General features: G+C 36.9%; 1 protein-coding gene across 4 annotated transcripts in view; it reads left to right on the top strand.

The window, feature by feature from the left end:
* The window catches only part of CDK14 (cyclin-dependent kinase 14), a 603,701-nt gene that overhangs the window by 122,213 nt on the left and 453,595 nt on the right, over positions 1–27,893 (top strand). For 3 of the 4 annotated variants that reach the window (XM_011996009.1, XM_011996010.1, XM_011996011.1), the window contains 2 exons: positions 4,534–4,779; positions 24,759–24,853. In XM_011996009.1, the coding sequence (XP_011851399.1) occupies positions 4,534–4,779; positions 24,759–24,853 (341 nt within the window). The remainder of the gene's footprint in view (positions 1–4,533; positions 4,780–24,758; positions 24,854–27,893) is intronic. The other variant, XM_011996012.1, reaches the window with a different exon arrangement.

The raw sequence follows: 27,893 nt of genomic DNA, 5'->3' as shown, positions 1-27,893 counted from the left end.
CCCCCTTCTTCCCTCTTACCCCTCTTCCCCTTTCTCCCCTCTTATTCCTCTTCCCCCTTCTCCCCTCTTGCCCCTCTTCCCCCTTCTCCCCTCTTACCCCTCTTCACCCTTTCCCCTTTCCTCTTTTTCTTTCTCTTTCCCTCTCCACCACTCCTTTCCCTTTTCCCTTTTTGAGACAGGGTCTCACTATGTTGCCCAGGCTGGAGTACATGGAGTATAGTGGCGCGGACTCTGCAGCTCACTGCAGCTTTGCCCTTCCTGGCTCAAGAGATCTGTCCAACTCAGCCTCCTGAGTAGGTGGTACTGCAGGTGTGCACTACCACACCTGGCTAATTTTTGTATTTGTTTTGTAGAGACAGGGTTTTTGCATGTTGCCCAGGTTGGTCTCGAACTCCTGAGCTCAAATGATCCACCTGTCGCAGCTTCCCAAAGGCTAGGACTACAGGTGTGCATCACCATGGCCAGCCAAGTTGATTGTTTTCTACTTTCATTTTGTCATTTGCTAGTAGTTAGCAAAAATAGTAAACGTGAAATGTTTAAGAATATTTATGGGAAATATTTTAAGTTGAGAACTTTGTTAATTTTTTTTTTCTCAAAAGGTAGGAAAAGGCTGCCACTCTTCTGTCTTAATGATAGAATAGAGACGTTGGTTTTCCACAGGTGCATAGTTTTCACTGATTTTTATAATTATCAACTGTGCCATAGTCAGATCCATTAAATGAGAGGCTACCTGACTCAAAATATGTATTGTAAGGCCATTAAGGCATGAAGATGGAGAGAAAGCTGTACTTGCGGTAGATTTCGTAACAGTTTTTCTTGCTTAAATTGTATAGGCTCAGAGAACCATCAAAATTTCTAATTGGAGTTCCTCTCTTTCCTGAAGCCAACAAATGACTTTTTTGCTTTATTGTATTTTCTATAACTTAAAATACAATATTAAATCAAAGTGATGAAAGTAGATGTCCTTGAATTGTTCCTGTTTTTACGTGAAAAGCATTTAGTTTCTCACCATTAAGTATGATGTTACATGTAATGTTTTGGTAGATGCTCTCTATCAGGTTGAGGAAGTTTTACTCTGTTTTTAGTTGGTTGAGAGTTTTTATTGTGAATGGATGCTGAATTTATCAAATGCCTTTTCTGAGTCTATTGAGATGATCATATGAGTTTTAAAAAACTGTGCATTAGTTATCTGTTGCTTCATAACAAATTATCCCATAAATTAACATCTTAAAACAACAAACATTTTTTAAAAATCTTAGTTCCTATGGGTCTCCTGCAGATGCTCCTTAGCTGGCTCAGGGTCTCTTAGGAGATTCCAGTCAAGCAGGAAGCTGGAACTGTGGTTGGCCCTGAAACTTGACTCACAAGGTTGTTTGCAGGCCCTAGTGTTTATGCACATGTGTCTCTCCACAGGGCTGCCTCATGGCATGGCAGTCGACTTTCCCCAGGTCTAGTGATCTAAGAGGGGAAACTCAAGGCAGAGAGAGAGCACCAACATAGAAGAAACATTTTTCTTATAATGTTTTCTGAGAAGTGGTATCCTATGATTTTTGCCATATTATATTTATGGGATACAAGTCAACAAATGCAGCCCACACTCAAGAGCTGGGGATTACATCAAAGTGTGAATACTTAGAAGTGGGTGTTACTGGGAGCCATGTTAGAGACTACCTACCACTGTATGTTAAACTGGTGAATTACACATTTGTGAATGTTAAGCCAACCTTGCGTTCGTGGGATTAGTGTGACATTGTCATGGTTTACTATCTCTTTTATATATTATTGCATTCAATTTGTTGAAGATGTACCAGTAATTTTTCACATCTGTGTTCGTGAGAGAGATTGATCTATAATTTCCTTACAATGTTTTTGTGCGATTTTGATCTTGGAATGACACTGGCCTTATAAAATGAATTGGGAAATATATCCTCCTCATCTATATTTTGAAAGGGTTTCTGTACAATTGATGTTATTTCTTCCATTAATGTTTGGTTTAACTTCACCAGTGGTGCCATCTGGCCCTGGCGTTATCTTTGTGGTAATGTTTTTGACCACAGATTCAATTCCTGTCTTAGACACAGGCCTATTCAGGTTATCTATTTTTTTTACTGAGTGATCTTTGATTAGTTTTTGTCTTTCAAAGAATTGGTTTCATCTAACTTGCAGAATTTATTGGCATAATGTTGTTTATAATATTTGTAGAAAATCTGTAGTGATGTCACCGCTCTCATTCCTGATAGTAATATTGGCAATGTATATTTTCTACTTTTTCTTCCGCCTTATCTGTATGGCTAAATGTTCAGCATTTAAAAAAAAAAAATCTCTGAAAAATCTCTGAAAACCAGCTTTTGGTTTTATTGATTTTTCTTTATTGTTTTCTGTTTTCTATTTTATTTATATCCACTTTCTTATTTATTTCAGTCTTATTTTGTTTTTTATTTGCTTTTTTTCTTTCCTTCTTCTTTTTTTTTTTTTTAGTGTTTTTAGGTGGACGCTGAGGTCATTGCTTTGAGACCTTTCTTCTTTTCTCTAGTCACTTAGTATTACAAATTTTCCTACAGCTGAAGTACTACTTTAGCTGAATCTCACCATTTTCATGTTTTGTGTTACCATTTTTATTTAGTCTGAGATGCTTTCTAATTGCCTTTCTGTATTAATTTAGTCATGAACTATTTTCTGTCATTCTTATCTTTTACTTTCTCTCTCTGTTTTAAGTAATTTGATTTCAATGTGCCCTTACATCTTTTTTTTCTTTCAAATTTTCTGTGTTTGCAGTTCATTGACTTCTCAGGCCCATGTATTTATGATTTAATTGCCTTAGTGTCGTGGGTGGTTTCTTTTCTACTGCCTTCACATCCTTAAGAAGAGCACAAAAATCCTTAAAAATATCGCACGCTCCAACATACTTGTAATAAATTTTTACTTTTTAATCATGACTAGAGGACTCTGCCTTGAGTCTTTTAAAAATATCTTCAGCTGTTTTCTCGTATGCTAAAAAGTATGATAATATTCTTCTCATTTGACTTAGTTAGAATTCAGCCTGTGCTTAGTAGTTGAGACACACTTTTAGCGTTGATGTTTAAAAATTAAAAACTTTTGTTTCAAAAACTTGAAATGGTTTATTTTAGTTATATACTTTTCTACTTTAGTGATTTTAAAAACATTACATATGTTGGCATATTTATTATAAAATTCACACGAGTGTACAAAAAGTTGCTAATCTTACCCATTCAATTCCACATGTCTGGAGATATCTGATGTTAATAGTTTGGTGTGTTTTCCTATATACTTTTCATTATGCTCATGCACTCACAGATATCTATATCTATGCATCTGTGTCTGTATTTATATCTGTATCTGTCTACTTCTATCCATATACATAGCTGCATTTATCCCCCACATACAATCATTCTATACATATTAGCTCTGTGTATCTGTGGGTTCTGTATTCACATACTCAACCAACCACGGATCCAAAGTATGTGTTCAAAAACTTTATATTTTTACCTTAACAATGTGGGCTTTTCATAAATATCTTCTGTTTTTCTGCTTTTGATAGCACATAGGGATGTGGGAACTTTTTATAAGAAGAAAAACATTCTATAAACAATTTTATTTAGAATTATATTTTCTTTAGAGAGAACAATTAAATTAGCTGGCTTTACAGACAAGCCAGAGGCCATCAAATTATCTAATAAGGACAACAAAGTCTCCAGAGTATAGGGAGAATGGCAGGCTTAGAACATAAAGTAAAAAGCAAGGAGCAAAAGTCACAGAGACTAAAATAAAATGAGAGGGTAGGGCAGGCTAGGCAGGAAGAGAATGGGTAAAGAAGGAAGAAGAAGGGAAGGAAGTGGAGGTCTAGTGGAGTAATGTAAACCAAATTTTGAAATGAATGCTTTTCAGTGTTTTTCTTTTACCATGTTATTTCTTTTAATCCATTAGCTTTGAAATAAAGAAAACCCCCGCTGTTGTCCTCAGTTCTTTAATATCTCTAACCATTAGCTCCATTCATTCCAATTGGGAGATGAAATCAAGATGGGGACAGATTTTAAGTTTACATATTCATGCATAAAACTTTTAAACAACATAATGCACTTTCTTCTCTAGCCTAGGTTAGCTGCTTATACGATGACCCATCAGTTAGTGTGCATCTGATTTGCCTATTTTTTGTTTTTTAAATTAAGGCCAGTTACCCAACCTCTTAATGATTCAGAAATAAACCACTTCCAGTCAGATGGTAAAACATGTGACAGAGTTCAAGAATCATCTTAGGGTACTACTAGCAGCCTGGGCCTTAAGTTTCTCATTTTAGAGGTAGATTTTTTAGTGTACGCTCTAAGTGAGTATAAACAGAATGATTGTGAGGAATTTTTTGTACTGTAATTTATGCTGATGCAGCTTTTAGAATGTGGGCTTTTTGGGTATTTCCTGAAACTGAAATTGGCATGCTTTCTAGAGTAATATATTGCCATGTTTAGTGATATTAAAGTTGCAGTGAAGAGTTCTGAATTTAATTTCTTCTTTTCTCAGATATGTGTCACAAAGATGTCTACACGGAACTGCCAGGGAATGGACTCAGTGATCAAACCCCTGGACACAATTCCTGAGGATAAAAAAGTCAGAGTTCAGAGGACACAGAGCACTTTTGACCCATTTGAGAAACCAGCTAATCAAGTAAAGAGGGTGCATTCTGAGAACAATGCTTGCATTAACTTTAAGACCTCCTCCACTGGCAAAGAGTCACCTAAAGTTAGGCGGCACTCCAGCCCCAGCTCGGTAAGTGCAATCTTTTTGTTTATCGCTGGGTAAACAGAAGGAATAGCCCTCTTACAATAATAGCATGCTGTGCTGGAAGACAGCATGAAACTTTATCAGTGCCTTATTATGCATTCTCTCCCAGGGTGGTTGAATGTTTTGGAAGAGAGAGAGCAAACTATATATGGACTCCTTATTTATAAGCACTGAGCAAGCAAATGAATGAAATGATTCAACTTATTTTTGGAAAAATCATTTTTCCCCCTTAATTGTTTCTAGTTAGAGGAATTTATAATTAAATGTCTTTTGTATTTCAAACCCTTGGAGAGGTTATTGAACTTTACTGTGTAGGCAGTAAGGATAGTTTTGAAATTAGCAAATTCACAAAGAATTTCATTGCAGAATAAATGTCAAAATTTGTTCACTTGTGCTAATCCAATCTTTTTGTGGGGGTAGTCCATCAGTCTTGCTCATGTGACTTCCCTAAAATGACAAATTGAAGTTCTTTTCCGGGACAAAGCCTAGTACTGAATGGAAAATGCTGGAGTAGAAATCTCTGTAGGGTAGATTCAATAGGACCAAAGGAAAGAGAATGTCCAGAAAGAAGTGTTAGAGGGAAACAGACTTTAGATATAACTAGTGATTTACAAGTTAGAAAGGAACACACCAAGAGAGAATGTTCTCTGTTATGTTTCTGTTCTCAAATACATTTTTTCCTATTTTTTTGGCTTAAAGTAATATACATTATTTACAGTTGTATGATAATATAAATTTTGGTCATAAGGAAACCACAAGTGTGCTATGAGTAAATTTCCTTCCTTGCACAACTTTTTGATTTTCTTCGTTGTCATTGTCTGCTTTTCCTTTGTTCAAATTAGCATAATTTTAAACACAATTTGAGGCCTGCAACTATTTGCCAAAACTGTAAAATGCCTCCAAAACAAATCAGATAATCTATCAGTTTTTCTCCCCCACTGAGATTGTCCTGGCAGTTCTTTATAGTCATAATTTAATATAGATTGGTTAATCTCTAATCCTATAGTCATAAGGCTTCCTCTTCTGAGAATTTTTTCCTCCTTTTTTAATGTTAGATACCCATTCTCTGGGTTACATGTCTTACTTGTCCTTGGTTTATTTCATTGTTTTAAAGTATATCCTCCAGTAGCTTCTTGAGAAAAGGTGATGGGGGATTTGCCATATGACTATGTTTTTATCTGTCATTGATTACTTCGTTAATAATCTGGTCAAGTATATGATTCTAGTTTAGAAAACAATTTTTTCTTAGACTTCTGAATACCTTATTTTATTGTTTTCTAGGTGCCTAGATTGCACTGACATCCCTAGACTATTCTGATTTCCCAATTCATTCTTTATCTGCTTTTTTCTTTGTGGAACTTTCTAGGACTTTCTTTTTATCCCTGGTGTCATCCTTTTTCTTGGTGTTCAATGGGTGTTTTCAATTTTCAAGTTAATTTCTTTCAGTTTCAACAAGTTTTCTTATATGTTTAATTTTTTTAATCTTCTCTCTTTTTTAAAAGAACATTTTATTAGATGGATGTTGGCATTATTGGATTGATCTTCTAGTTACCTTACCTTTTCCCTGTTATTTTAAATCTTTTTTGCCTACCTTCTTGGTTTTTTTAACTTTAATTTTTAACCCTTTAATTACATTTTTAATTATACTAACATTTATTTCCACAAACTCTTTCTTATTCTTTGAATGCTCTTTTAAAAATTATCCTGTTTTATTTCAACGAATAACATATCACTTCATATGTTTCTGAGGATACAAAATGTAGCTTGGGAAATTTTCTTTCCTTTTATATATTCTCTGAATTGTTCCTGGATTTCCTTTGAGTTTCTTGTTTCTGTTTATTTGTTTTGGTCTCTGCCTTACCTGTTGAGATTTTTGGTGGGTCTATGTCATGCCTCTTGGAGAGAAACTGTTGGCTCTCAGTTTATGTTATGAGTAATGTACTCAGAAGCTGATTGGAAGCTTTGTGCCTGGGTGGCTGGTCAGTTGGTGGCCTTCAGCATAGGAACTATTGGTGAAGACCTAGTTGTCTCATTTAAGTACTCTCAAATGTTACTATCTCTTGATCTTGTTTTCGTTACTGGGTGTTTCTCCCAAAATGGACTTTCCTAATTTATTTTTTTTAGGACATGTAAACCTAGCTGTCACTATTCTGAGATGATCAAGAAGGGACTGAGGATCTTTCAGTTCTCTATGCAGACTTTCTCATGTTTTTTTTTTCATTCAGTATGATTCTTCAATCTGATATCCACTCTGCCTGGTATCCAAGCCCCAGCTGAATTCTCTGATTCAGCCTTTTCAGGGAATACATCTCTGGCGGGACTAGGAAGGGATAGAGGGCTGGCCGAGGGAGACTAGGGGCAAAGACCTCCAGCTTAAATTCACTCCAACAAATCATATCATTTGTAGCCCCAATTTGAACTTCAGCTCCAGTTTGTGAGTATTTTTGGGACTCTGAAGTATGAATTGACTTATTTCTTACTGGCTTAAGCCTTGGATCATGTAGGTATCAAGGTTTTTTGTTTGTTTGTTTGTTTGTTTTCACTCATCCTAGGCAATGTGACCTCTCAACTATTTGTGTCCTGTCTTTACATTTTTATTTCTGTCTTGTCTCTAGTGTTTTCTATACTAATTTTGATTGCCCTTATGGGTTTTAATTTTACTATTGTTTTAGTATGGATTTGTAAGGGGGAGAGATAAATACATGTGTTCAAGTCATCAAGCTTTCTGGAAATTTTCACTGTTTCTCTGTTGTATTTTTAAATTTCTTTAGATCCTCTTGGGCTTACCCTTTCCTGGTTCACCCTGGGATAACTTTTTAAAATATATATTAGGGCATTTATATTACTTTGTGTGGGAACTGCATTGCTTTCTTTTTATTTTAGGAATTTTTGCTTCAATTCAATGTGCCCTGGAAAAGTGTCTTTTACCTTATCAAACTGGAAATGGCTTCATTTTCTCTTTTAGCAGGATACTATAATATCCTATTTTTTTCCTGAGTCCTTTTTATTTGCTACCCTTTTAAAACATTTTTTTTTCTTTTATTTTAAATTATACTTTAAGTTCTGGGGTGCATGTGCAGAATGTGTAGGTTTGTTACATAGGTATACACGTGCCATGGTGGACTGCTGCACCCATCAACCTGTCATCTACATTAGGTATTTCTCCTAATGCCATCCCTCCTCTAGTCCCCTACTTCCCTACAGGCCCTGGTGTGTGATGTTCCCCTCCCCGTGTCCATGTGTTCTCATTGTCCCACCAATGAGTGAGAACATGTCGTGTTTGGTTTTCTGTTCTTCTGTTAGTTTGCTGAGAATGATGGTTTCCAGCTTCATCCATGTCCTTGCAAAGGACATGAACTCGTCCTTTTTTGTGGCTGCATGGTATTCCATGGTGTATATGTGCCACATTTTCTTAATTCAGTCTATCATTGACGGGCATTTGGGTTGGTTCCAAATCTTGGCTATTGTGAACAGTGCCACAGTAAACATATGTGTGCATGTGTCTTTATAGCAGAATGATTTACAATCCTTTGGGTGTATACCCAGTAATGGGATTGCTGGGTCAAATGGTGTTTCCAGTTCTAGATCCTTGAGGAATCGCCACACTGTCTTCCACAATGGTTGAACTAATTTACACCCCCACCAACAGTGTAAAAGTGTACCTATTTCTCCACAGCCTTTCCAGCATCTGTTGTTTCTTGATGTTTTAATGATCGCCATTCTAACTGGCATGAGATGGTATCTCATTGTGGTTTTGATTTGCATTTATCTAATGACCAGTGATGATGAGCTTTTTTTCATATGTTTGTTGGCTACATAATGTCATCTTTTGAGAATTGTCTGTTCATATCCTTTGCCTATTTTTGATGTTTGTTTTTTTTCTCTTGTAAATTTGTTTAAGTTCTTCATAGATTCTGGATATTAGCCCTTTGTCAGATGGATAGATTATAAAAATTTTCTCCCATTCTGGAGGTTGCCTGTTTGCTCTGATGATAATTTCTTTTGCTGTGCAGAAGCTCTTTAGTTTAATTAGATCCCATTTGTCAATTTTGGCTTTTGTTGCCATTGCTTTTGGTGTTTTAGTCATGAAGTGTTTGCCCATGCTTATATCCTGAATGGTATTGCCTAGGTTTTCCTCTAGGGTTTTTATGGTTTTAGGTCTTATGTTTAAGTCTATAAGCCATCTTGAGTTAACTTTGTATAAGGTGTAAGGAAAGGATCCAGTTTCAGCTTTCTGCATATGGCTAGCCAGTTTTCCCAACACCACTTATTAAATAGGGAAACCTTTTCCCATTTCTTGTTTTTGTCAGGTTTGTCAGAGATCAGATGGTTGTAGATGTGTGGTGTTATTTCTCAGGTCTCTGTTCTGTTCATTGGTCTATATATCTGTTTTGGTATCAGTACCATGCTGTTTTTGTTACTGTAGCCTTGTAGTATAGTCTGAAGTCAGGTAGTGTGATGCCTCCAGCTTTGTTCTTTCTGCTTAGGATTGTCTTGGCTATGCAGGCTCCATATGAACTTTAAAGTAGTTTTTTCCAGTTCTGTGAAGAAAGTCAGTGGTAGCTTGATGTGGATAGCATTGAATCTATAAATTACTTTAGGCAGTATGGCCATTTTCACAATATTGATTCTTCGTATCCGTGACCATGGAATGTTTTTCCATTTGTTTGTGTCCTCTTTTATTTCCTTGAGCAGTGGTTTGTAGTTCTCCTTGAAGAGGTCCTTCATATCCCTTGTAAGTTGTATTCCTAGGTATTTTATTCTCTTTGTAGTAATTGTGAATGGGAGTTCACTCATGATTTGGCTCTCTGTTTGTCTGTTACTGGTGTATAGGAATGCTTGTGATTTTTGCACATTGATTTTGTATCCTGAGACTTTGCTGAAGTTGCATATCAGCGTAAGGAGATTTTGGGTGGAGATGATGGTGTTTTCTAAATATACAATCATGTCATCTGCAAACAGAGACAATTTGACTTCCTCTTTTCCTAATTGAATATCCCTTATTTCTTTCTCTTGCCTGATTGCCCTGGCCGAACTTCCAATTACTATTTTGAATAGGAGTGGTGAGAGAGGGCATCCTTGTCTTATGCTGGTTTTCAAAGGGAATGCTTCCAGTTTTTGCTTATTCAGTACGATATTGGTTGTGGGTTTGTCATAAATAGCTCTTATTATTTTGAGATACGTCCCATCAATACCTAGTTTCTTGAGACTTTTTAGCATGAAAGGCTGTTGAATTTTGTCGAAGGTCTTTTCTGCATCTTTTGAGATAATCATGTGGTTTTTGTCCTTGGTTCTGTTTATGTGATGGATTACATTTATTGATTTCCAGAAGTTGAACTAGCCTTGCATTCCAGGGATGAAGCCGACTTGATTGTGGTGGATAAGCTTTTTGATGTGCTGCTGGATTTGGTTTGCCACTATTTTATTGAGGATTTTTGAATCAATGTTCTTCAGGGATATTGGCCTGAAATTTTCTTTTTTTGTTGTGTCTCTGCCAGGTTTTAGTATCAGGATGATGCTGGCCTCATAAAATGAATTAGGGAGGACTCTCCCTTTTTCTATTGTTTGGAATTGTTTCAGAAAGAATGGTACCAGCTCCCCTTTGTACCTCTGGTAGAATTCGGCTGTGAATCCTTCTGGTCCTGGACTTTTTTTGGTTGGTAGGCTATTAATTATTGCTTCAGTTTCAGAACTTACTGGTCTATTCAGGGATTCGACTTCTTCCTAGTTTAGTTTTAGGAGAGTGTATGTGTCCAGGAATTTATCCATTTCTTCTAGATTTTTTAGTTTATTTGTGTAGAGGTATTTATAGTATTCTCTAATGGTAGTTTGTATTTCTGTGGGATTGGTGGTGATATCCCCTTAATAATTTCTTATTGCATCTATTTGATTCTTCTCTCTTTTCTTCTTTATTAATCTGACTAGTGGCCTATGTATTTTGTTGATCTTTCAAAAAACCAGCTCCTGGATTCATTGATGTTTTGAAGAGTTTTTCCTGTCTCTATCTCCTTCAGTTCTGCTCTCATCTTAGTTATTTCTTGTCTTCTGCTAGATTTTGAATTTGTTTGCTCTTGCTTCTCTAGTTCTTTTAATTGTGATGTTAAGGTGTCAATTTTAGATCTTTCCTGCTTTGTTTTGTGGGCATTTAGTGCTATAAATTTCCCTCTACACACTGCTTTCAATGTGTCCCAGAGATTCTGGTATGTTGTGTCTTTGTTTTCATTGGTTTCAAAGAACATCTTTATTTCTGCCTTAATTTCCTTATTTACCCAGTAGTCTTTGAGGAGCAGGTTGTTCCATTTCCATGTACTTATGTGGTTTTGAGTGAGTGTCTTAATCCTGCGTTCTAATTTGATTTCACTGTGGTCTGAGAGACTGTTATGATTTCCATTCTTTTGTGTTTGCTGAGGAGTGTTTTACTTCCAGTTATGTGTAAGTGTGATGTGGTGCTGAGAAGAATGTATACTCTGTTGATTTGAGGTGGAGAGAGTTCTGTAGATGTCTATTAGTTCTGGTTGGTCCAGAGCTGAGTTCAAGTCCTTGATATTTTTGTTAATTTTCTGTCTAATTGATCTGTCTAATATTGACAGTGGGGTGTTAAAGTTTCCAACTATTATTGTTTGGGAGTCTAAGTCTTTGTAGGTCTCTAAGAACTCGCTTTATGAGTCAATGTGCTCCTGTATTGGGTGCATATATGTTTAGGATAGTTAACTCTTCTTGTTGCATTGATCCCTTTACCATTAGTGGTGTCCTTCTTTGTCTCTTTTTATCTTTCCTGGTTTAAAGTCTGTTTTAAAGTCTGCAACCCTTGCTTTTCTTGCTTTCTGTTTGGTTGGTAAATATTCTTCCATCCCTTTATTTTGAGTGTGTGTGTGTCTTTGCATGTGAGATGGATCTCCTTAATAAAGCACACTGATGGGTCTTGACTCTTTATCCAGTTTGCCAGTCTGTGTCTTTTAATTGGGACATTTGGCCTGTTTATATTTAAGGTTAATATTGTTAGGTGTGAATTCCGTCCTGTCATTATGATGCTAGCTGGTTATTTTGCCCGTTAGTTGATGCAGTTTCTTCATAGTGTTGATGGTCTTTACAATTTGGTATGTTTTTGCAGTGGCTGGTCCTGCTTGTTCCTTTCCATGTTTAGTGCTTCCGTCAGGAGCTCTTGTAAGGCAGACCTGGTGGCGACAGTGCCTCTCAGCATTTGCTTGTCTGTAAAGAATTTTATTTCTCCTTCCCTTATGAAGCTTAGTTTGGCTGGGTATGAAATTCTGTGTAAAATACTTTCCTTTAAGAATGTTGAATATTGGTGTCCCCTCTCTTCTGGCTTGTAGGGTTTCTGCTGAGAGATCTGCTGTTAGTATGATGGGCTTCCCTTTGTGGGTAACTCAACCCTTCTCTCTGGCTGCCCTTACATTTTTTCGTTCATTTCAACCTTGGTAAATCTAATGATTATGTGTCTTGGGGTTGCTCTTCTTGAGGAGTATCTTTGTGGTGTTCTCTGTATTTCCTGAATTTGAATGTTGTCCTGCCTTGCTAGGTTGGGGAAGATCTCCTGGATGATATCCTGAAGAGTGTTTTCCAACTTGGTTCCATTCTCCCCGTCACTTTCAGGTACAACAATCAAATGTAGATTTTTGTCTTTTCTCATAGTCCCATATTTCTTGGAGGCTTTGTTTGTTTCTTTTCACTCTTTTTTCTCCAGTCTTATCTTCTTGCTTTTTTTCATTGAGTTGATCTTTAATCTCTGATATCCATTCTTCCTTTGATTGATTGAGCTATTGATAATTGTGTATGCTTCACGAAGTTCTCGTGCTGTGTTTTTCAGCTCCATCAGGTCATTTATATTCTTCTCTAAACTGGTTATTCTAGTTAGCAATTCGTCTAACCTTTTTTCAAGGTTTTTAGCTTCATTGCGTTGGGTTAGAACATGCTTCTTTAGCTCAGAGAAGTTTGTTATTACCCACTTTCTGAAACCTACTTCTGTCAGTTCGTCAGACTCATTCTCCATCTGGTTTTGTTCCCTTGCTGGCGAGGAGTTGTGATCCTTTGGAGGAGAAGAGGTGTTCTGGTTTTTGTAATTTTAAGCTTTTTTTGTGCTGGTTTCTCCCCATCTTCGTGGATTTATCTACCGTTGGTCTTTGATGTTGGTGACCTTTGGGTGGGGTATCTGAGTGGACATCCTGTTTGTTGATGTTGATGCTATTCCTTTCTCTTTGTTAGTTTTCCTTCTAACAGTCAGATGCCTCTGCTTCAGGTCTGATGGAGTTTGCTGGAGGTCCAATCTAGACCCTGTTTGCTGGGTATCACCAGCCGAGGCTGCACAACAGCAAAGATTGCTGCCTGTTCCTTCCTCTGGAAGCTTCATCTCAGAAGGGCACCCACCAGATGCCAGCCACAGTTATCCTGTATAAGTGTCTGTTGGCCCCCACTGAGAGGTGTCTCCTAGTTAGGATTACATGGTGTTCAGGGACCCACTTGAGGAGGCAGTCTGTCCCTTATCAGAGCTTGAACACCATGCTGGGAGATCCACTGCTCTCTTTAGAGCTGTCAGGCAGGGATGTTTAAGTCTGCTGAAGCTGTGCCCACTGCCACACCGTTCCCTGGTTGCGCTGTCCCAGGGAGATGGGGGTTTTATCTCTAAGTCCCTGACTTGGGGCAGCTGCCTTTCTTTCAGAGATGCCCTGCCCAGAGAGGAGGAATCTAGAGGAGTCTGGCCACAGTGGCCTTCGGCCTGGCCTTACTGAACTGCAGTGGGCTCTGCCCATTTCAGCCTTCCCGGCAGCTTTGTTGACACTGTGAGGGTAAAACCACCTACTCAAGCCTCAGCAAAGGTGATGCCCCTCCCCCCACCTAGCTTAAGCTTCCCAGGTCGACTTTAGACTGCTAAGCTGGCAACGAGAATTTCAAGCCAGTGGATCTTAGCTTGCTGGGCACCATGGAGGTGAGACCTGCTCAGCCAGACCACTTGGATCCCTGGCTTCAGCCCCCTTTCCAAGGGAGTGAACGGTTCTGTCTCCCTGGGATTCCAGGTGCCACTGAGGTATGAAAAATAAACTGCTGCAGCTAGCTCGGTGTCTGCCCAAATGGCTGCCCAGTTTTGTGCTTGAAACCCAGGGCCCTGGTGGCCTAGGCACTGGAGGGAATCTCCTGGTCTTTCGGTTGTGAACACCGTGGTAGAATAACAGTATCTGGGCCAGAGTGCACCGTCCTCCTGGTACAATCTCTCATGGCTTCCCTTGGCTGGGGGAGGGAAATCCCTCGACCCATTGCGCTTCCTGGGTGAGGGATTTCCTACCCGGGTTTGGCTAGTCCTCTGTGGGCTGCACCACCTGTCCAACCAGTCCCAGTGAGATGAACCGGGTACCTAAGTTGGAAATGCCGAAATCACTTGCCTTCTGTGTCAATCTCGCTGGGGGCTGCAGATGGGAGCTGTTCCTATTTGGCCATCTTGCCAGCAAATCCTGTCTGCTGCCTATTTGTTCTCTGCCCTGTTGTGATAAGAAGGGGCACTTTATTATGTTTTTTGTTTGTTTGTTTGTTTTGGTGGAAAGGTTAATTTCCACTGGATTCTGAATTGGGCAGAAAATGGAGACAGTAACACTTTTTGCATAACGCCATTTTCCATCCCCTGCAGCAGTGTAAAGGATTGATCGGTTAATACCCATGGGAAGCATGGGAAAATCAAGGGAGCCTTATAGACACGGGTGTTACTTTTTTACAGTGCTTAGAGGATGTAACAATGGCTGATAAGCATCAAAGGAAGACCCTCTTTCCTTAAGGGTCACCATGATTTATGTCATACTTTTATCATTTTTTTAAAAAAAATATTAGTTATCTTTTATAAGCTCCAAGAGTAGAGCTGAAAAGGAAGGAGAACATGATAAAAGTATGGCATTGCAGCTACTGTTTTAATGAGGAAAGCATTGTTTTTTGGAAATACTGTGTTAAAAACTGTTTTAAAATACCATGCCTTCCCAACTGTATACATCTATATGCTCTTCACATAGAGGCCATTATATATTAGAAGCCTTGACGGAAATCAAGGAACCAAGAATGCCTTGACCTCAGTGGCCATCATGCTAATGTAACTGACTGATTGTTCTTTTTTCTTCAGATAGTGGCACTTTAAAATTCACGCAAAATATAAAGAATGTGATTTTATTTATAGTGGTATATTTTAAGAGGGTATTTGACAGGGTTTTAAAATTTGTTTCAGACACATATTGAGTGCCCACTTTTCCTAGGACTAGTCCCTGTGTAGTGTTTAATACTGTCATTGATATGACAAACCTTCCCTCCCCTATTCCTGCCACCTCCCCTAACCCAGCTGTGCTCCTCAGTAGCTGCAATTCTTGGGAGTACTACGGGAGATTTCCTGTCTTGCTGGACCAATTTAGAAGGGATTTCATTGAGTTGTGCTGTCATAAGCTGATCTTAAAGAGGGCATATTTTCAGAAACTCGTATTTAGGTTAAGGTCCTCTCTACATTCCACAAATTGCTCCAAATTTACCTCTTTTCATCACCATAAAAATCTATATCCCATGATAGGCAGGCCTAATCTGGGAGATGTGGGAGGAGGGTGCAAACCTGCAAATGAGAGTTTCACTTCAGTTTTTAGATACTTGTTCTTGGGGTGTGGTGGGTGTCTCATCTTGGCATTACTTCCTCTTCTGGGGAGTGGAAAATTCCCAGATTAGAACCAAGCCCCATTGACAGGTTGTTACCATGTGTGATGTTTGGATCCATACCTCTGTGCAGCACCTAGATCTATTTTATAACCAAGTTACCTATCAATGATGCATTACCTTAGTGTGGCTGTAATAGGGCTGTCAATGCTGGGTGATAAAGCTTGTTCTGGAGATCAAAGGCAAAATAAAAATTAGCCCAATCAGGTTTGACTTTAAATCCTTATTTAATGGGGCCACGTGGTTCTGATTGAATCCTTCCTCTTTCACCCTCATATCCACTCTCACAGTTACAGTGTAATGTACTGGAGAAGTGATTCTCTATTATGGTTTTCCTCAATTCAAGGGGTACTCAGCAATCTTAAGCAAGGAGTTATGTGTGAGGGTTAAAATCAATTTTCAGTGAAGTCAGTATGAAGCTATGGACATTCTTACTGGATATCATGGTATCATTACAGTGAACACTGAAGTATACTCATGAAGTTTATAAAAATGCAGTTCAGACACCCATGCTTGCTTTTGCGAGTGAGGTTTCAATAGAAGACAGACCGAAGCATGTTTAATATTTCCTCCGTGTGGGTGAGAGTTAGGACTCTGTGGGAATATTCCACCAGTATAATAGTAACAAAGAAAATCATTTTCAATTCTGATCATCTTGGTTTGAATTCCAGTTCTGCCAGTAACTATAAGATTTTAGATGAGTTACTTTTTCAGTCTGTAAATTATTCATGTTCAAATGGGGATAGTAATAGAACCAACCTTATGGTGGTATTATAGAGATTAAGTTTATGTAATGCATGTAAAATGATTAGCTTAAGGCCTGGTACGTAATCACTTGATATTAGCTAGTTGTTGTTATTATTATTATTACACAGACAATGAACTAGAGCTGTCAAGGGTTAAGAACACCTTTATGGCAGAGTGGCAAACATTGTTCAGCTGGAACATTGTGTACACGTTTCATTATCCATGTCAGTGTTCCCCTCCGCTGGCCCAGATAATTGACGGTTCTCTATACTTTTATTCGTTTTTTTAAAAAAAGTATTGACATCATCTCATTAAATTTCACATCTCTATGCAGTTAGTGTCTGTTAGAAATTGCTGATTAGCCTTGTATTTCCACGTCTCTAAAGTGGTATCTCAAGGCTACACTCTAAGTCATAAGCAGAGAAGAGTTGTCCCATAAAGCTGTTTCTCATCCGTCCACACATCTGACATCAAAAAGCCAAAGATAATGTTTAAGGTTGACTACACCTTGGTTTGATCCAGCATCTTTATTTAAATGTGATGATTTAATAAAGTTGCAAGGAAAAAAAGACAAAGGCCTCAACTTTAATTATAAAAATCTCTCCTTCTGAATTATTCTTTTTTTATTCATTTGATAGGAAGAATTTTATTATTGACCTCTTTAAAGATTTGGCATTTGGATTCCTTATTTATATATATAGTAATTATAGACCAGACCATTTCTGCATACTTAATATAGGAGACTCACTTTATAAGACTCTAACTGTCAAAGTGGAGACTGTCTCTTGGATGCATCCTATTCCATAGGCCTATTCTTTTGTAGACTAGGAAAAGTTTTAGATAGGAATTACATGCCTTTGATTCTTCCTATGGAGTCAGCATGATTGATTTGTAAGTTACAGAGTATTTCCACAATGTCTATCTATCAGTTTCACAGGGCAAATAATGTTGGTGGTTTTACCACAAAATATGGGAAAATATTAATTTTCTGCCATTGTAGTGTTAACAGAATATAGAATACAACCACAGCAGTTAATGCATCCAAATCCAGTTAATTAGATAGACTACTTTGTACCACTAGCATCTTCCTTTACTAAATCTTTCTTGTGAATGAATGATTTTCATTAAAAAAATTTTGTTTTCTAATTTCTTCAGTACTGTTTTTTCAAGTAGCAAGTTTAATATGGTCTGTCTTAAAAACAATTACATTAACTCTTTTATACAAAGCTATCTATGTAGAGTGAATATATCATTTCTTGAAAATTATTTGTGCCTTTCCAGAAAGAGAAAATTTTGACTTCCTATTCTCTTGCCAAGTGGTGACTGTGTCTTATACTTACTTTAAGTAGTCATTAGCAGTTTATCTCCTAATAAGAATAAAAAGGTAATTTTCCGCTGCTACATTTTTAACTTAGATTGGATTCATTCTTAAAGGAGCACAAAAGCAAACACACAGACCTCTCATTCTGATTTTAAATAATTTAGAGTGGAACTGTGAACACAATATTTTCCCCATTGAAGATCATTTTATACTGAAGTTTAATATAGGTTTTAAAATTTCTATTTAAAGCTTAGGCTCAGGAGGGTGATGGTAAAGTGTGACATTCACAAGCTGTTTCCTGGTGATGAAAAATGCATGAGAACATAACCCACACAGGACTAGTCAGGCGACTTTGAATGTAATTTTCCATTAAATTTTACTTGATTTAACTCAACACATGGTTTGTATCTTACAAATTTCTTGAAGAAAAAAATAGGTGGTCCTAAGGGAATATAATGCTTAAAGAGCTCATCATTGTAATCATAGTTTAAATTACATGGAACCGAGTTAAATTCCTAAAAAATATCTTATACCCTCCCCCCCTTCTTCTCCTCCCTCCGTTCCTTTCTATATTATTTTTTGAAATATCTTTGTCCTTCATATATCTATATACACACACATATATATATTTATATTTTATGCTATCTGCATAAATATATATATGGTTGGGGGGGTAGAGAGAGAGAGAGAGTGTGTGTGTGTGTTATGGACTGCATGCTGTTCCCTTAAAATTCCTATGTTGATGTCCCAGCCCCCAGTACCTGAAAATGTAACTGTATTTGAAGGTAAGGTTTTAAAAGAGGTGACTAAATTAAATTTTGGTCATTGGGTGTGACTCTAATATAATATGACTGGTGTCGTTGCAAGAAGTGTAGAGACACCAGGGATCCCGTCAGCCAGAGGGAAGGCCATGTGAGGACACATGAGAAGGTGGCCATCTGCAAGCCAAGGAGAGAGGACTCAGGAGAAACAAACCCTGCCAAAACCTTGATCTTGGACTTCTAGCTTCCAAAACTGTGAAAAAATAAATTTTTGTTGTTGAAGCCACCAAGTATGTGGTGTTTTGTTATGATACCTCTAGCAATCCATACATATGTATAAAATAAACCCTTGTTATTTGATTAGGATTTTTTCTTTAAACACTGTTAATTTGTGTTGCTAGTTTTGTTTTCTCGTACTGAGTGCTAGCAAAATTTGTGCTGCTAGTTTTGTTTTCGCATACTGAATGCTAAAAGGGAGCAGATTACTTAGATGGCTTTACTTTAAGGAAAAATGTTTAATTGAAATTCAGTGTATGGTCTTGGGCAAATCGGTGTTTCTGGGAAGTTTTCATTTTTATATATTTGTATTAGAGTAAATGATGCCTACAGTGTTATGTAGCTCTAGGAGCTCTGATTTTGTGAAGGCAGGAATTCTATTTTTGATCTATAGTTCATTATAAAATTAGTAATCATGGAGCTTGAGGAGGAATTGACCCCATATTGAATGCTTGGTCAGGAAATAGGTTACTGTTGTGTCCAGCAGTGCAGATTGAGTACTTGACCCTGGAAGCTTTCTTGCAGCACTTACTAATTTTCCAGCAGTTCTCTCAGCATTTGCCACAGTCATTCTTCCATTGAAGGTGCCACTGTCTAGAGATAGGCTGGATTAATAGTTGGGACTCTCAAAGATGAATTTGTTTCTTCTCTTTTTATTGGCATTAATGATGAGTAACAGTAGTTGCCTGATAATACCTCCTCAGTCTACACAGCTTTAGGTAACCTGGTGGTATATACACCTGAATAAATCTGACTTTAGATTTTGCAAAAATCTGTTTAGTTCCACACATAAATTAAGTTCTTTTTCATTACACAGAATGAGGAAACAACCTCATGGAAGTTTATGTGTAGTGGGTTGACTTCAACCATTGAGCCTTTACTCTATTTACAGGTGAATTGGATAGTAGAAAATTTTAATATGTGGCTGTTTTCTACAATCTCTGTGGCTTTAATTTTAAGCCCCTAACGTTTGGACATATTTAGAGATGTATTTGTTATTGTAAGGATTAACATAATAGGTTCCTATTTTATGGAAGAGATTAGTATCTAAAGCACAAATACTCGTTAATAACCGCCAAATAGTGGAAGTTGGGTGGTTTCCTGTCTCGTTCTTGCATTTAAAAGTAATGGATCAAATATTTCACCATTTAATATGAGGTTTGTTACAGGTTTCTATAAAAATAATATTGAATTTGGAACCTTTCCTTTGTTACTAGATTACATAATTTTATGATTTTATTTCAGATACACAGTATACTGAATTTTAAAAATTATTTTTCAGCATTTTTCTTTTATGTACGGAAATATATTAGTAAATTTTTTGAGGTTGAATCATTTTTGAATTAATGAGATAAATCTCATTTGGCCATGGTACATTATTCTTGTAGCACATTTGCAGAAATTAATTTTTAAAAATTTTCTTAGAATTTTTGCTCCTATGTTTGTGATACTTGGCCTTTTGTTTAATTAGTTAGTTAATTTTGGTAATAGGGTTTTGCTGGTTAGAAGCATTTTATATTTTTGTGCTATCTGCTTCATACAACTTAGTATATCTGTTTCTTAAATTTTAGTAGAAGTTGCCCTTAGAAGATTATATTTTTAAGATTAACTCTTTAAATTTATTCTGTTTATTGTGTCTTAGTTTTTGTATTTTGCTGAGGTCAATTTGGGTAATTAATTTTTTTCTAGAAAGTATGTACTAAATTTTGAATATTTTGATATAAAGCTATTCATAGTATTCCAGGTTAATTAACGACAACAAAAACATTCATTCTTAAACTGAGTTATGTTCTCTTTGTATTTCCAGTGTTTATTTAGTTCTCTTTTTAATGAGACTTTCCAGATAATTATCTGTTTTAATGGTCATTACAAATAGCATTTGGTTTTATTAATCATGTTTACGATACTTTTGTCTTATATTTTACAAATATCTTTCATTGTCTTTATTAATCTCATCCTACTGTGTTCTTTGTTGCTTCTTTTCTAGCTGCCATTAAAAGTCTAAATCATACTGCTTTATTGTTTTCTATTATATGCATATATTTAAATTTTCTTCTTTTATGTGTTGATTTGGCTACATGCCATAGGTCTTAAGTGGTCATGCTCTCATTGTCATATATTTATGAATTTTAAGTTTTGATTTTTTTAAACCCATGTTGTTAAACTATTCAGCTTTAATTTTTTTATTTCAACAAGATAACATTTGTTGTATATATTTAAGATACATAGATTGAGCACCCCTATCTGAAATGCTTGGTACAGAGGTATTTTGGCTTTAAGATTTTTTTGGATTCTGGAATATACATGAGATATCTTAGGAAGGGGACCCCATGTCTAAACATGAAATTCACTCATGTTTCATATGTAGCTTATATGCATAGTCTGAATGTAATTTTATACAATATTTTAAATAATTTTGTGCACCTGTCACATGAGGTCAGGTGTGGAATTTTCCACTTGTGGCATCATGCTGGTGTTCAAAAAGTTTCAGATTTTTGGAACATTTTGGTTTTAAGGTTTTTGGATTAGGGATTCTAATCTATATAGCGTGGTGTTATGGGATACATATAGATAGTAAAATGATTACTGTAGTGAAGCAAATTAACATATCTATCATCTCATATAGTTACCCATTTTTTTTTTGTTGTGGCAAGAACAGCTAAAATCTACTCATTTAGCAGGAATCCCAAATACAGTACGGTTTTGTTAATTATAGTCTTAATTTCTAATTTAATTGCATTGTGTTCAGAAAAAGCAACTTGAAATGTTTTTGCAGTTTTCAATATTGAGATCATCTTTGTGACTGAATCTATGATCATTTTTGGTGAATTTTAAATGTGTGCTTGAAAGAATATAAATATATGAATATGTATATTAATTAAGCCCTTGTTTCTAATATTTGAGCCCCATAGATCCCTTAATTATTAGTTACTTTCTTGCTCTGTCAATGTGTATGCTTGTCTTTCATTATCACCAACAGTTTCTCACTTTATTGCACCAACAGTTGTTTGATACATTTCAAAACTATGTTATTTGGCCTTTACGAGTTTACTAGTTTATTAGACTTCTTGGTGGATTTTTAACATTTATTTTTTATGGGAGATACTAATTTAATCTATTTATTGTTTTGTAAATTCTGTCTTGTCTGCTATCAGTACTACTATTGGTATTATTTTAAAAAATGCTTATTGAGCTATATTTTTCCCTTACTCCTTTATTTTCAGATTTACTCTCATTAAATCTCTTCTTAATAGCATATTGCTATACTTTCTTTGTTTTTTTAATCGGAGAGCTTTTCCTTTAATAGGGGAAGTTGATTCATTTATGTTTATTGTAATCATTGATATGTTTGAACTTTATTCTTATTTTATAAAATTTATTCTTATTTTATAAAATTCTTATTTTATAAAACTTTGCATGCTTTCTTACTGAATATGCCTCCTCCTCTAACCTCTCACTCCTTACCCTCTTTCTCTTTCATTGCATTTTTTTTTCCCCATTCCTCCCTCCCCAATTTGTTTGGGATTTGTACACCTTATTTATATCAATTTACTGATTCCCTTTTAAAGGTTAAGAAACATTCTAAAAGGTATGCATTTGGAGTTTCAGTCTGTATCTGCAATGTATTCTGATTTATTCAAGAAAGCTCGGTGTGGTTTTATTTCTTCTTTCTTACTCTTCCTTGCCTTGTCCCCCCATCACTCCAGCTACATCTTACATTAAGATAATTTTATATCTAGATTTTTTTCTGTGGGTAGTAAAATTGTTGTGTTTCCATATTTCACTTGAGGGACTGTCTTGAGTATAGTATTAATTATGCAAAATTATTTTTCCTTTTAATTTTGAAAATATTGCTTAACTGTCTTTTTGCAGCTATTACAATCTGTGACAATACGTTTGCTGAATAAATTTTCTATTTAGATGCAACCTCTCCCTGAAGTTTTCTGGGAGAATTCTGTTCAGCCATTGAGCTTATTACTTTTTTAGCCTCTGGGGTTCAAGCAATTCTGCCTCAGCCTCCCCAGTAGCTGGGACTACAGATGTGCACCACCACGCCCAGCTAATTTTTGTATTTTTAGTAGAGATGGGGTTTCACCATGTTGGGCAGGATGGTCTCGATCTCCTGACCTCGTGATCCGCCTTCCTCTGCCTCCCAAAATGCTGGGATTACAGGTGTGAGCCACCGCGCCTGGCCTATTTAAAGTTATCCTTACCTTTGCAATGTCAACCTGCCTTCCAAGGTTTTAGCTTATCTGCCCACTGAATTTTATCCTTCTCTTTTAGGATGTTGATTTTCCTAAAATGATTTGTGATTTTTGGTTGTATATTCATATTTGTACTTGAGAATCACTGTCAGCTTATTTTATTTTCTGTAAATTGTCTCTGCTGATTGTGTGAAAGGGATTACAGCTTGGGGGATGGGGAGACATTGCTTTTTCTCTTGTAGGATATTGGCTACTTGAGTGCTTGCTCTGCTCAGATACGACACTCTAAGCCGTCTCCTGCGCAGATGCCTCTGCAGCTTGCTTGGGAGGACACTGCAGTCTCAACTGTTTATGTGTTGGTTGGTCTCATGTTCACTTAGAGGTTCCTGCTTCTTTTCTTTAATAGTCTTCTCCTACATGGTCAGGCTTTTCCCTGAAGTTTTGATTCTGATTACCTTCTTTCAGAATTCTTCAAAATTTCTGATTAGATATTGGCACTCTGTTTTCTGTTTCTAATTCTGATTTATTATTTTTGAAAAATAACTTTTCAGTCATGATGGGGTATTTTGGGTGGGAAGGAAGTAAGAAATGTATATTCAACTGGCCGCATAAAATCCTAATAAATAGTAGGAGTCAGAATCGTTGCCCACATGTGTGTTTTTTGGTAAGTGGTACAGGAGTATACTCAAAAGTAGTGTTCAAGCCCAACTTCAAGAATATAAGTTCTAAACTTCTGAAGTTGGTTATTTATGAAGTACTACAAATATTAGCCACCTTTTATGAATTATGTATATGTATATATATATTTATATTGGAATAAATCTCTTTAATAAGATATTTTTCATTCCTTGTGTAATTATCATTTTCTAATATGCTTTGGTATTACCCTTTTATTTAATAGCAACAGTATAATAATAGATCATTTCTTATTGAAATAAAAGGTGAATGCTTCTCCACCACGGAGGACAACACTCCCCTTTTCTTGCTCCATAGTTATTTAAAGTTGGGGTGGGAGTTGAGCACAATAAGAGTGATGAGGTCACTCCCTCTTAGCATGTTTTTTGGTCCTGTTGGGATGTGACCTGTCTTAAGGAAGAGTTATTTGGTGGCAGCTATGCCTTAAGGATTGATTTATGTGTATGTTATAGAGTTCCATTTTGTATTAGTGATAGCTGAGTGATAACATCTTCTGATTATCTGTTTGAATTATCACTAAAGGGTATCAGAGGAGTACTTTTATATGGCTGAATATTATACCATCATGATTTACAACGAGATACACTAAATATTTTCGGCTTTGTCAGCCATATGATCCGTATAGGAACTACATCTCTGTTGTAGTTTGAAAACCATGAAAAAATATACAAGTGAATGACCACGACTGTGTTTCAGTAAAACTTTATGAACACTAAAATTTAATTTTCATATTATTTTCACATATCATGAAATTTTATTCTTATTTTGCTTTGTTTCCTTCAACCATTAAAAAAGTAAAAACTATTCTAAACTTATGGGATATACAGGTAGTGGGCTGGATTTGACCCATGGGCCACAGTTTACCAGCTCATAATTTAGAAGATTTAGAAGATTGTATAATAACATGTAAAGTATTCACAATTTATTGAATAAAAAAGGGAGGGTCAGGTTAAAAAACACTAGATGTAGTACAGTTTCATTTATGTAAGAAAGCAGTCATCAGCTTACAGATAGCACTGGAAGAGCAGATATCAAAATATTAACAGTGGTTCCCTGGTTAGATTATGGGAATAATTTCATTCTTCATTGTGTTTATTTGCATTTTTTGAGTTTTGTACCCTGTTTATTATGTTGTTTTGAAAAATATATATGCCAGAAAAAACAATTATTTAAAAAGTGACAGAGAATCTGTACATTCTCAGCAAAATCATGGTATTTGTTGTTAATTAATTTGATATAATCTGTTTTGCTTACCCTGTGCTTCATTTTTAGCCAACAAGTCCCAAATTTGGAAAAGCTGACTCATATGAAAAGCTGGAAAAACTAGGGGAAGGATCTTATGCTACAGTATACAAAGGGAAAAGCAAGTAAGTTCATTATTTTTGGAATATTTCACATGTGCAGTGTATCACGCCTCTTATTACTAAATAGCATTTTATTTAATTCTTATTTAATATACAATAGATTTTCCTCCCTTAGGGTATCTTTTTTCTTTTGGCAAGTGTGTAAAACTCATTGAAATTGGTGTGCCCTGCTAGTAAACAGTTTTTCAGACTGTTCAATTTATTTTTCTGTTTAACACTCCTCCCCACAACATTGTTTTCTCTTTCTTTCGATGGAGTTGGAACCGTCTAGTGAGAATTCATTTCCAGGTGAATTATGTGATTAATTTCTCATAGAGATTTAGTGTTGGGAATAGGAGTATTGATTTGACAGTGCCAAATGTATTGGCCATTCTTAGGGTCTTTTTAAATTAAGCTTTTACTCCATCTTTCAGAAGTCTCTTACTTTAAAAAAAAAGGCAAACTTTTTCTTCTTCTTTCTGTCTGCTTTGGCATCATGCTGCATATATTTTCATATAGAGAAACAACTCTCGCCTCCTTTTCTTCTTTCTCTCCATTGTTCTCTGGCGGTCAGGACACAGATTTCGATTCTTAAAAAGCTTGTCCTCATGTGTTTCTGATTGACCTCCTTCCTCTCCCTTATTGATTAAGGACAGAGTTAGTGACATGTAGTTGTAGATAAATTAATGCTATCTCTGCAACAACCACAGAAGTCACAAGCTTTGTTTTAACTTTATAACTCTACCAAATGATGTTGCAAAATAATTTTCTATACTGGCCCTGTTACCTCTTTTTAAAATCTTTATAGAAGATAGGACTTTTTTTTTTTTTTTCTGAGACAGCGTTTCGCCCTGTTGCCCAGGCTACAGTGGCCTGATAACAGCTCATTGCATTCTCAACCTCCTGGGCTCAAACAGTCCTCTTGCCTTAGCCTCCTGAGTAACTGGAACTACAAGCATATGCCATCATGTCTGGCTATTTTTTAAAAAATTCTTTTGTAGAAACAGAATTTTCTTGTGTTGCCCAGGCTGGTTTTAAACTCCTGGGCTTAAGTGATCCTCTGGCCTCGGACATCCAAAGTGTTGGGATTACAGGCATGAACCACTGCACCCAACCAGATTAGGACATTGTAACTTAAGTAATTAGAAGATGTAGAAGAGAACAATTCTCTGAAGGATCATTCTAAAGACATAGTTGGAAATTTTGATTATGTGCTAATTTAGGTAATCTTAGGATTTTCAGGAGTGTGGTCTTATACCTGTTTGTTCATGTTTCTTAAGTTTAGAAGATGAAATAGTCCTTATCAAGAAAGATATGTAAGGCAAAAATACTGTGAAGTCAAAAGTAGTAGTATTAATTTTGAGAGTTATAAAAAAAAGTTTGCAAAAATTGTGCAGGGAGCCATCTTCATTCCACACCCAGGCAGATTGGAGCACCCGCTTGCCTGGTTCTGCATCCTGAACTGCTCCACCCCCTCTGTCCAGAGATCCTGGTATAGCGGGGCCCTCTTCACTCCATGCCCAGGCAGATCTCCAGGCATTCAAAGCACCTGCTCACTTCACCTGGATTGGCAGCCTGAGTTGCCCCACCCTTCCTTTGCAGACATCCAGGTGCAGGAGGGGCCCTTTCTGCTTCACATCCAGGCAGATCTCCAGGCAGTTAGAGCACCTGCTCACCTGATTCAGCATCCTGAGTCACTCACTGTTTCCTGTGCAGAGACCATGGTGCAACTGGGCCTTCTGTGCTCCACACCCAGGCAGATCTCCAGGCATTTGGAGCACCAGTTCACCTGGAATGGCAGTCTAAGCTGCCTCACCCTTTCTACACAAAACTCTGGTGTAGCAGGGTCCTCTTTCCTCCATGCCCTGGCAAATCTCCAGGGTTCTGGAGTACTTACGCTCCTGGGTTAGGAATTTAGGCTGCCTCCACTTCCTCTGCATAGGCTTGGGGCTGCGGATGTTTCCCAGCTTCATGCTTAGGCACACCTCTGGGTGCTTGTTGGTTTTCCGCTGGATTCTCCAGTGCTGGTGCTTGTTGCCTGTCATCAGAGGATGACCATCTTGCCTCCTGCCCCCAGGACTGAGAAGGGAACTCAGAACACTGTGGACTCCACAGATCAGCCCATTGCCTAAGGCAACAGAGAGGATCTCCCCATAAATAAGGATCAAGTATATATCCAGCCACGTTGGCTGCAGTAGGTTCTTACCCATAAGTGCCATCCACTGGCTGTGGGTCAAACCGAACAGCCCTATATAAAAGCTGCTGATAGAAATGCATAGGGCTATAGAAGCAAAGCCAAAAGATCCTACCCAGCATTCTCTGCAGTCACAACACAGAGGGACTGGGGAGAAGGGAAAGGGAAAGGAAAAAAAAAACACCAAAAAAACCATCAATAATATTACAGAGAAAGAAAGAAAAAGAAAAAATCCAATCTGTACAAAAATAATTACAAAAATTATAGTGCCAGTATCTCCAGATGAGAAGGAACCAGCACAATTCTGTTATTGTGAAAAATCTGAATGTCATGACACCACTGAAGGATCACAGTAACTCTCCAGCAATAATTCATGACCAAAGTGGAAACTCAGAAATGACAGATAAATAATTCAAAGCATGAATTACAAGGAAACTCTGTGAGATCCAAGACATGATTCAAAATCTACACAAAGAAACTTCTAAATCAATCCAGGAAATGAAGAAAGAGATCTAACATCTTAAAAGGAAATCAGTCAGCATTTGTAGAATTGAAAAGCTCACTTAAGGAATTTCAGTACAATTGAGGCCAGACACAGTGACACGCCTGTAATCCCAGCACTTTGGGAGGCCAAGGCGAGCAGATCATCTGAGGTCAGGAGTTTGAAACCAGCCTGGACAACATGATGAAACCCCATCTCTACTAAAAATACAAAAATTAGCTGGGTGGGGTGGTGCATGCCTATAATCTCAGCTACTGCAGAGGCTGAGGCATGAGAATAGCTTGAACTTGGGAGGCGGAGGTTGCAGTGAGCCGAGATCACGCCACTGCACTCCAGCCTGGGCAACAGAGCAAGACTGTCTCAAAAAA

The sequence above is a fragment of the Mandrillus leucophaeus genome, unplaced genomic scaffold (genome assembly GCF_000951045.1).
Source record: "Mandrillus leucophaeus isolate KB7577 unplaced genomic scaffold, Mleu.le_1.0 Scaffold50, whole genome shotgun sequence".
NCBI classification, from domain to species: domain Eukaryota; kingdom Metazoa; phylum Chordata; class Mammalia; order Primates; family Cercopithecidae; genus Mandrillus; species Mandrillus leucophaeus.
This window is presented reverse-complemented; position numbering and strand designations above follow the sequence as displayed.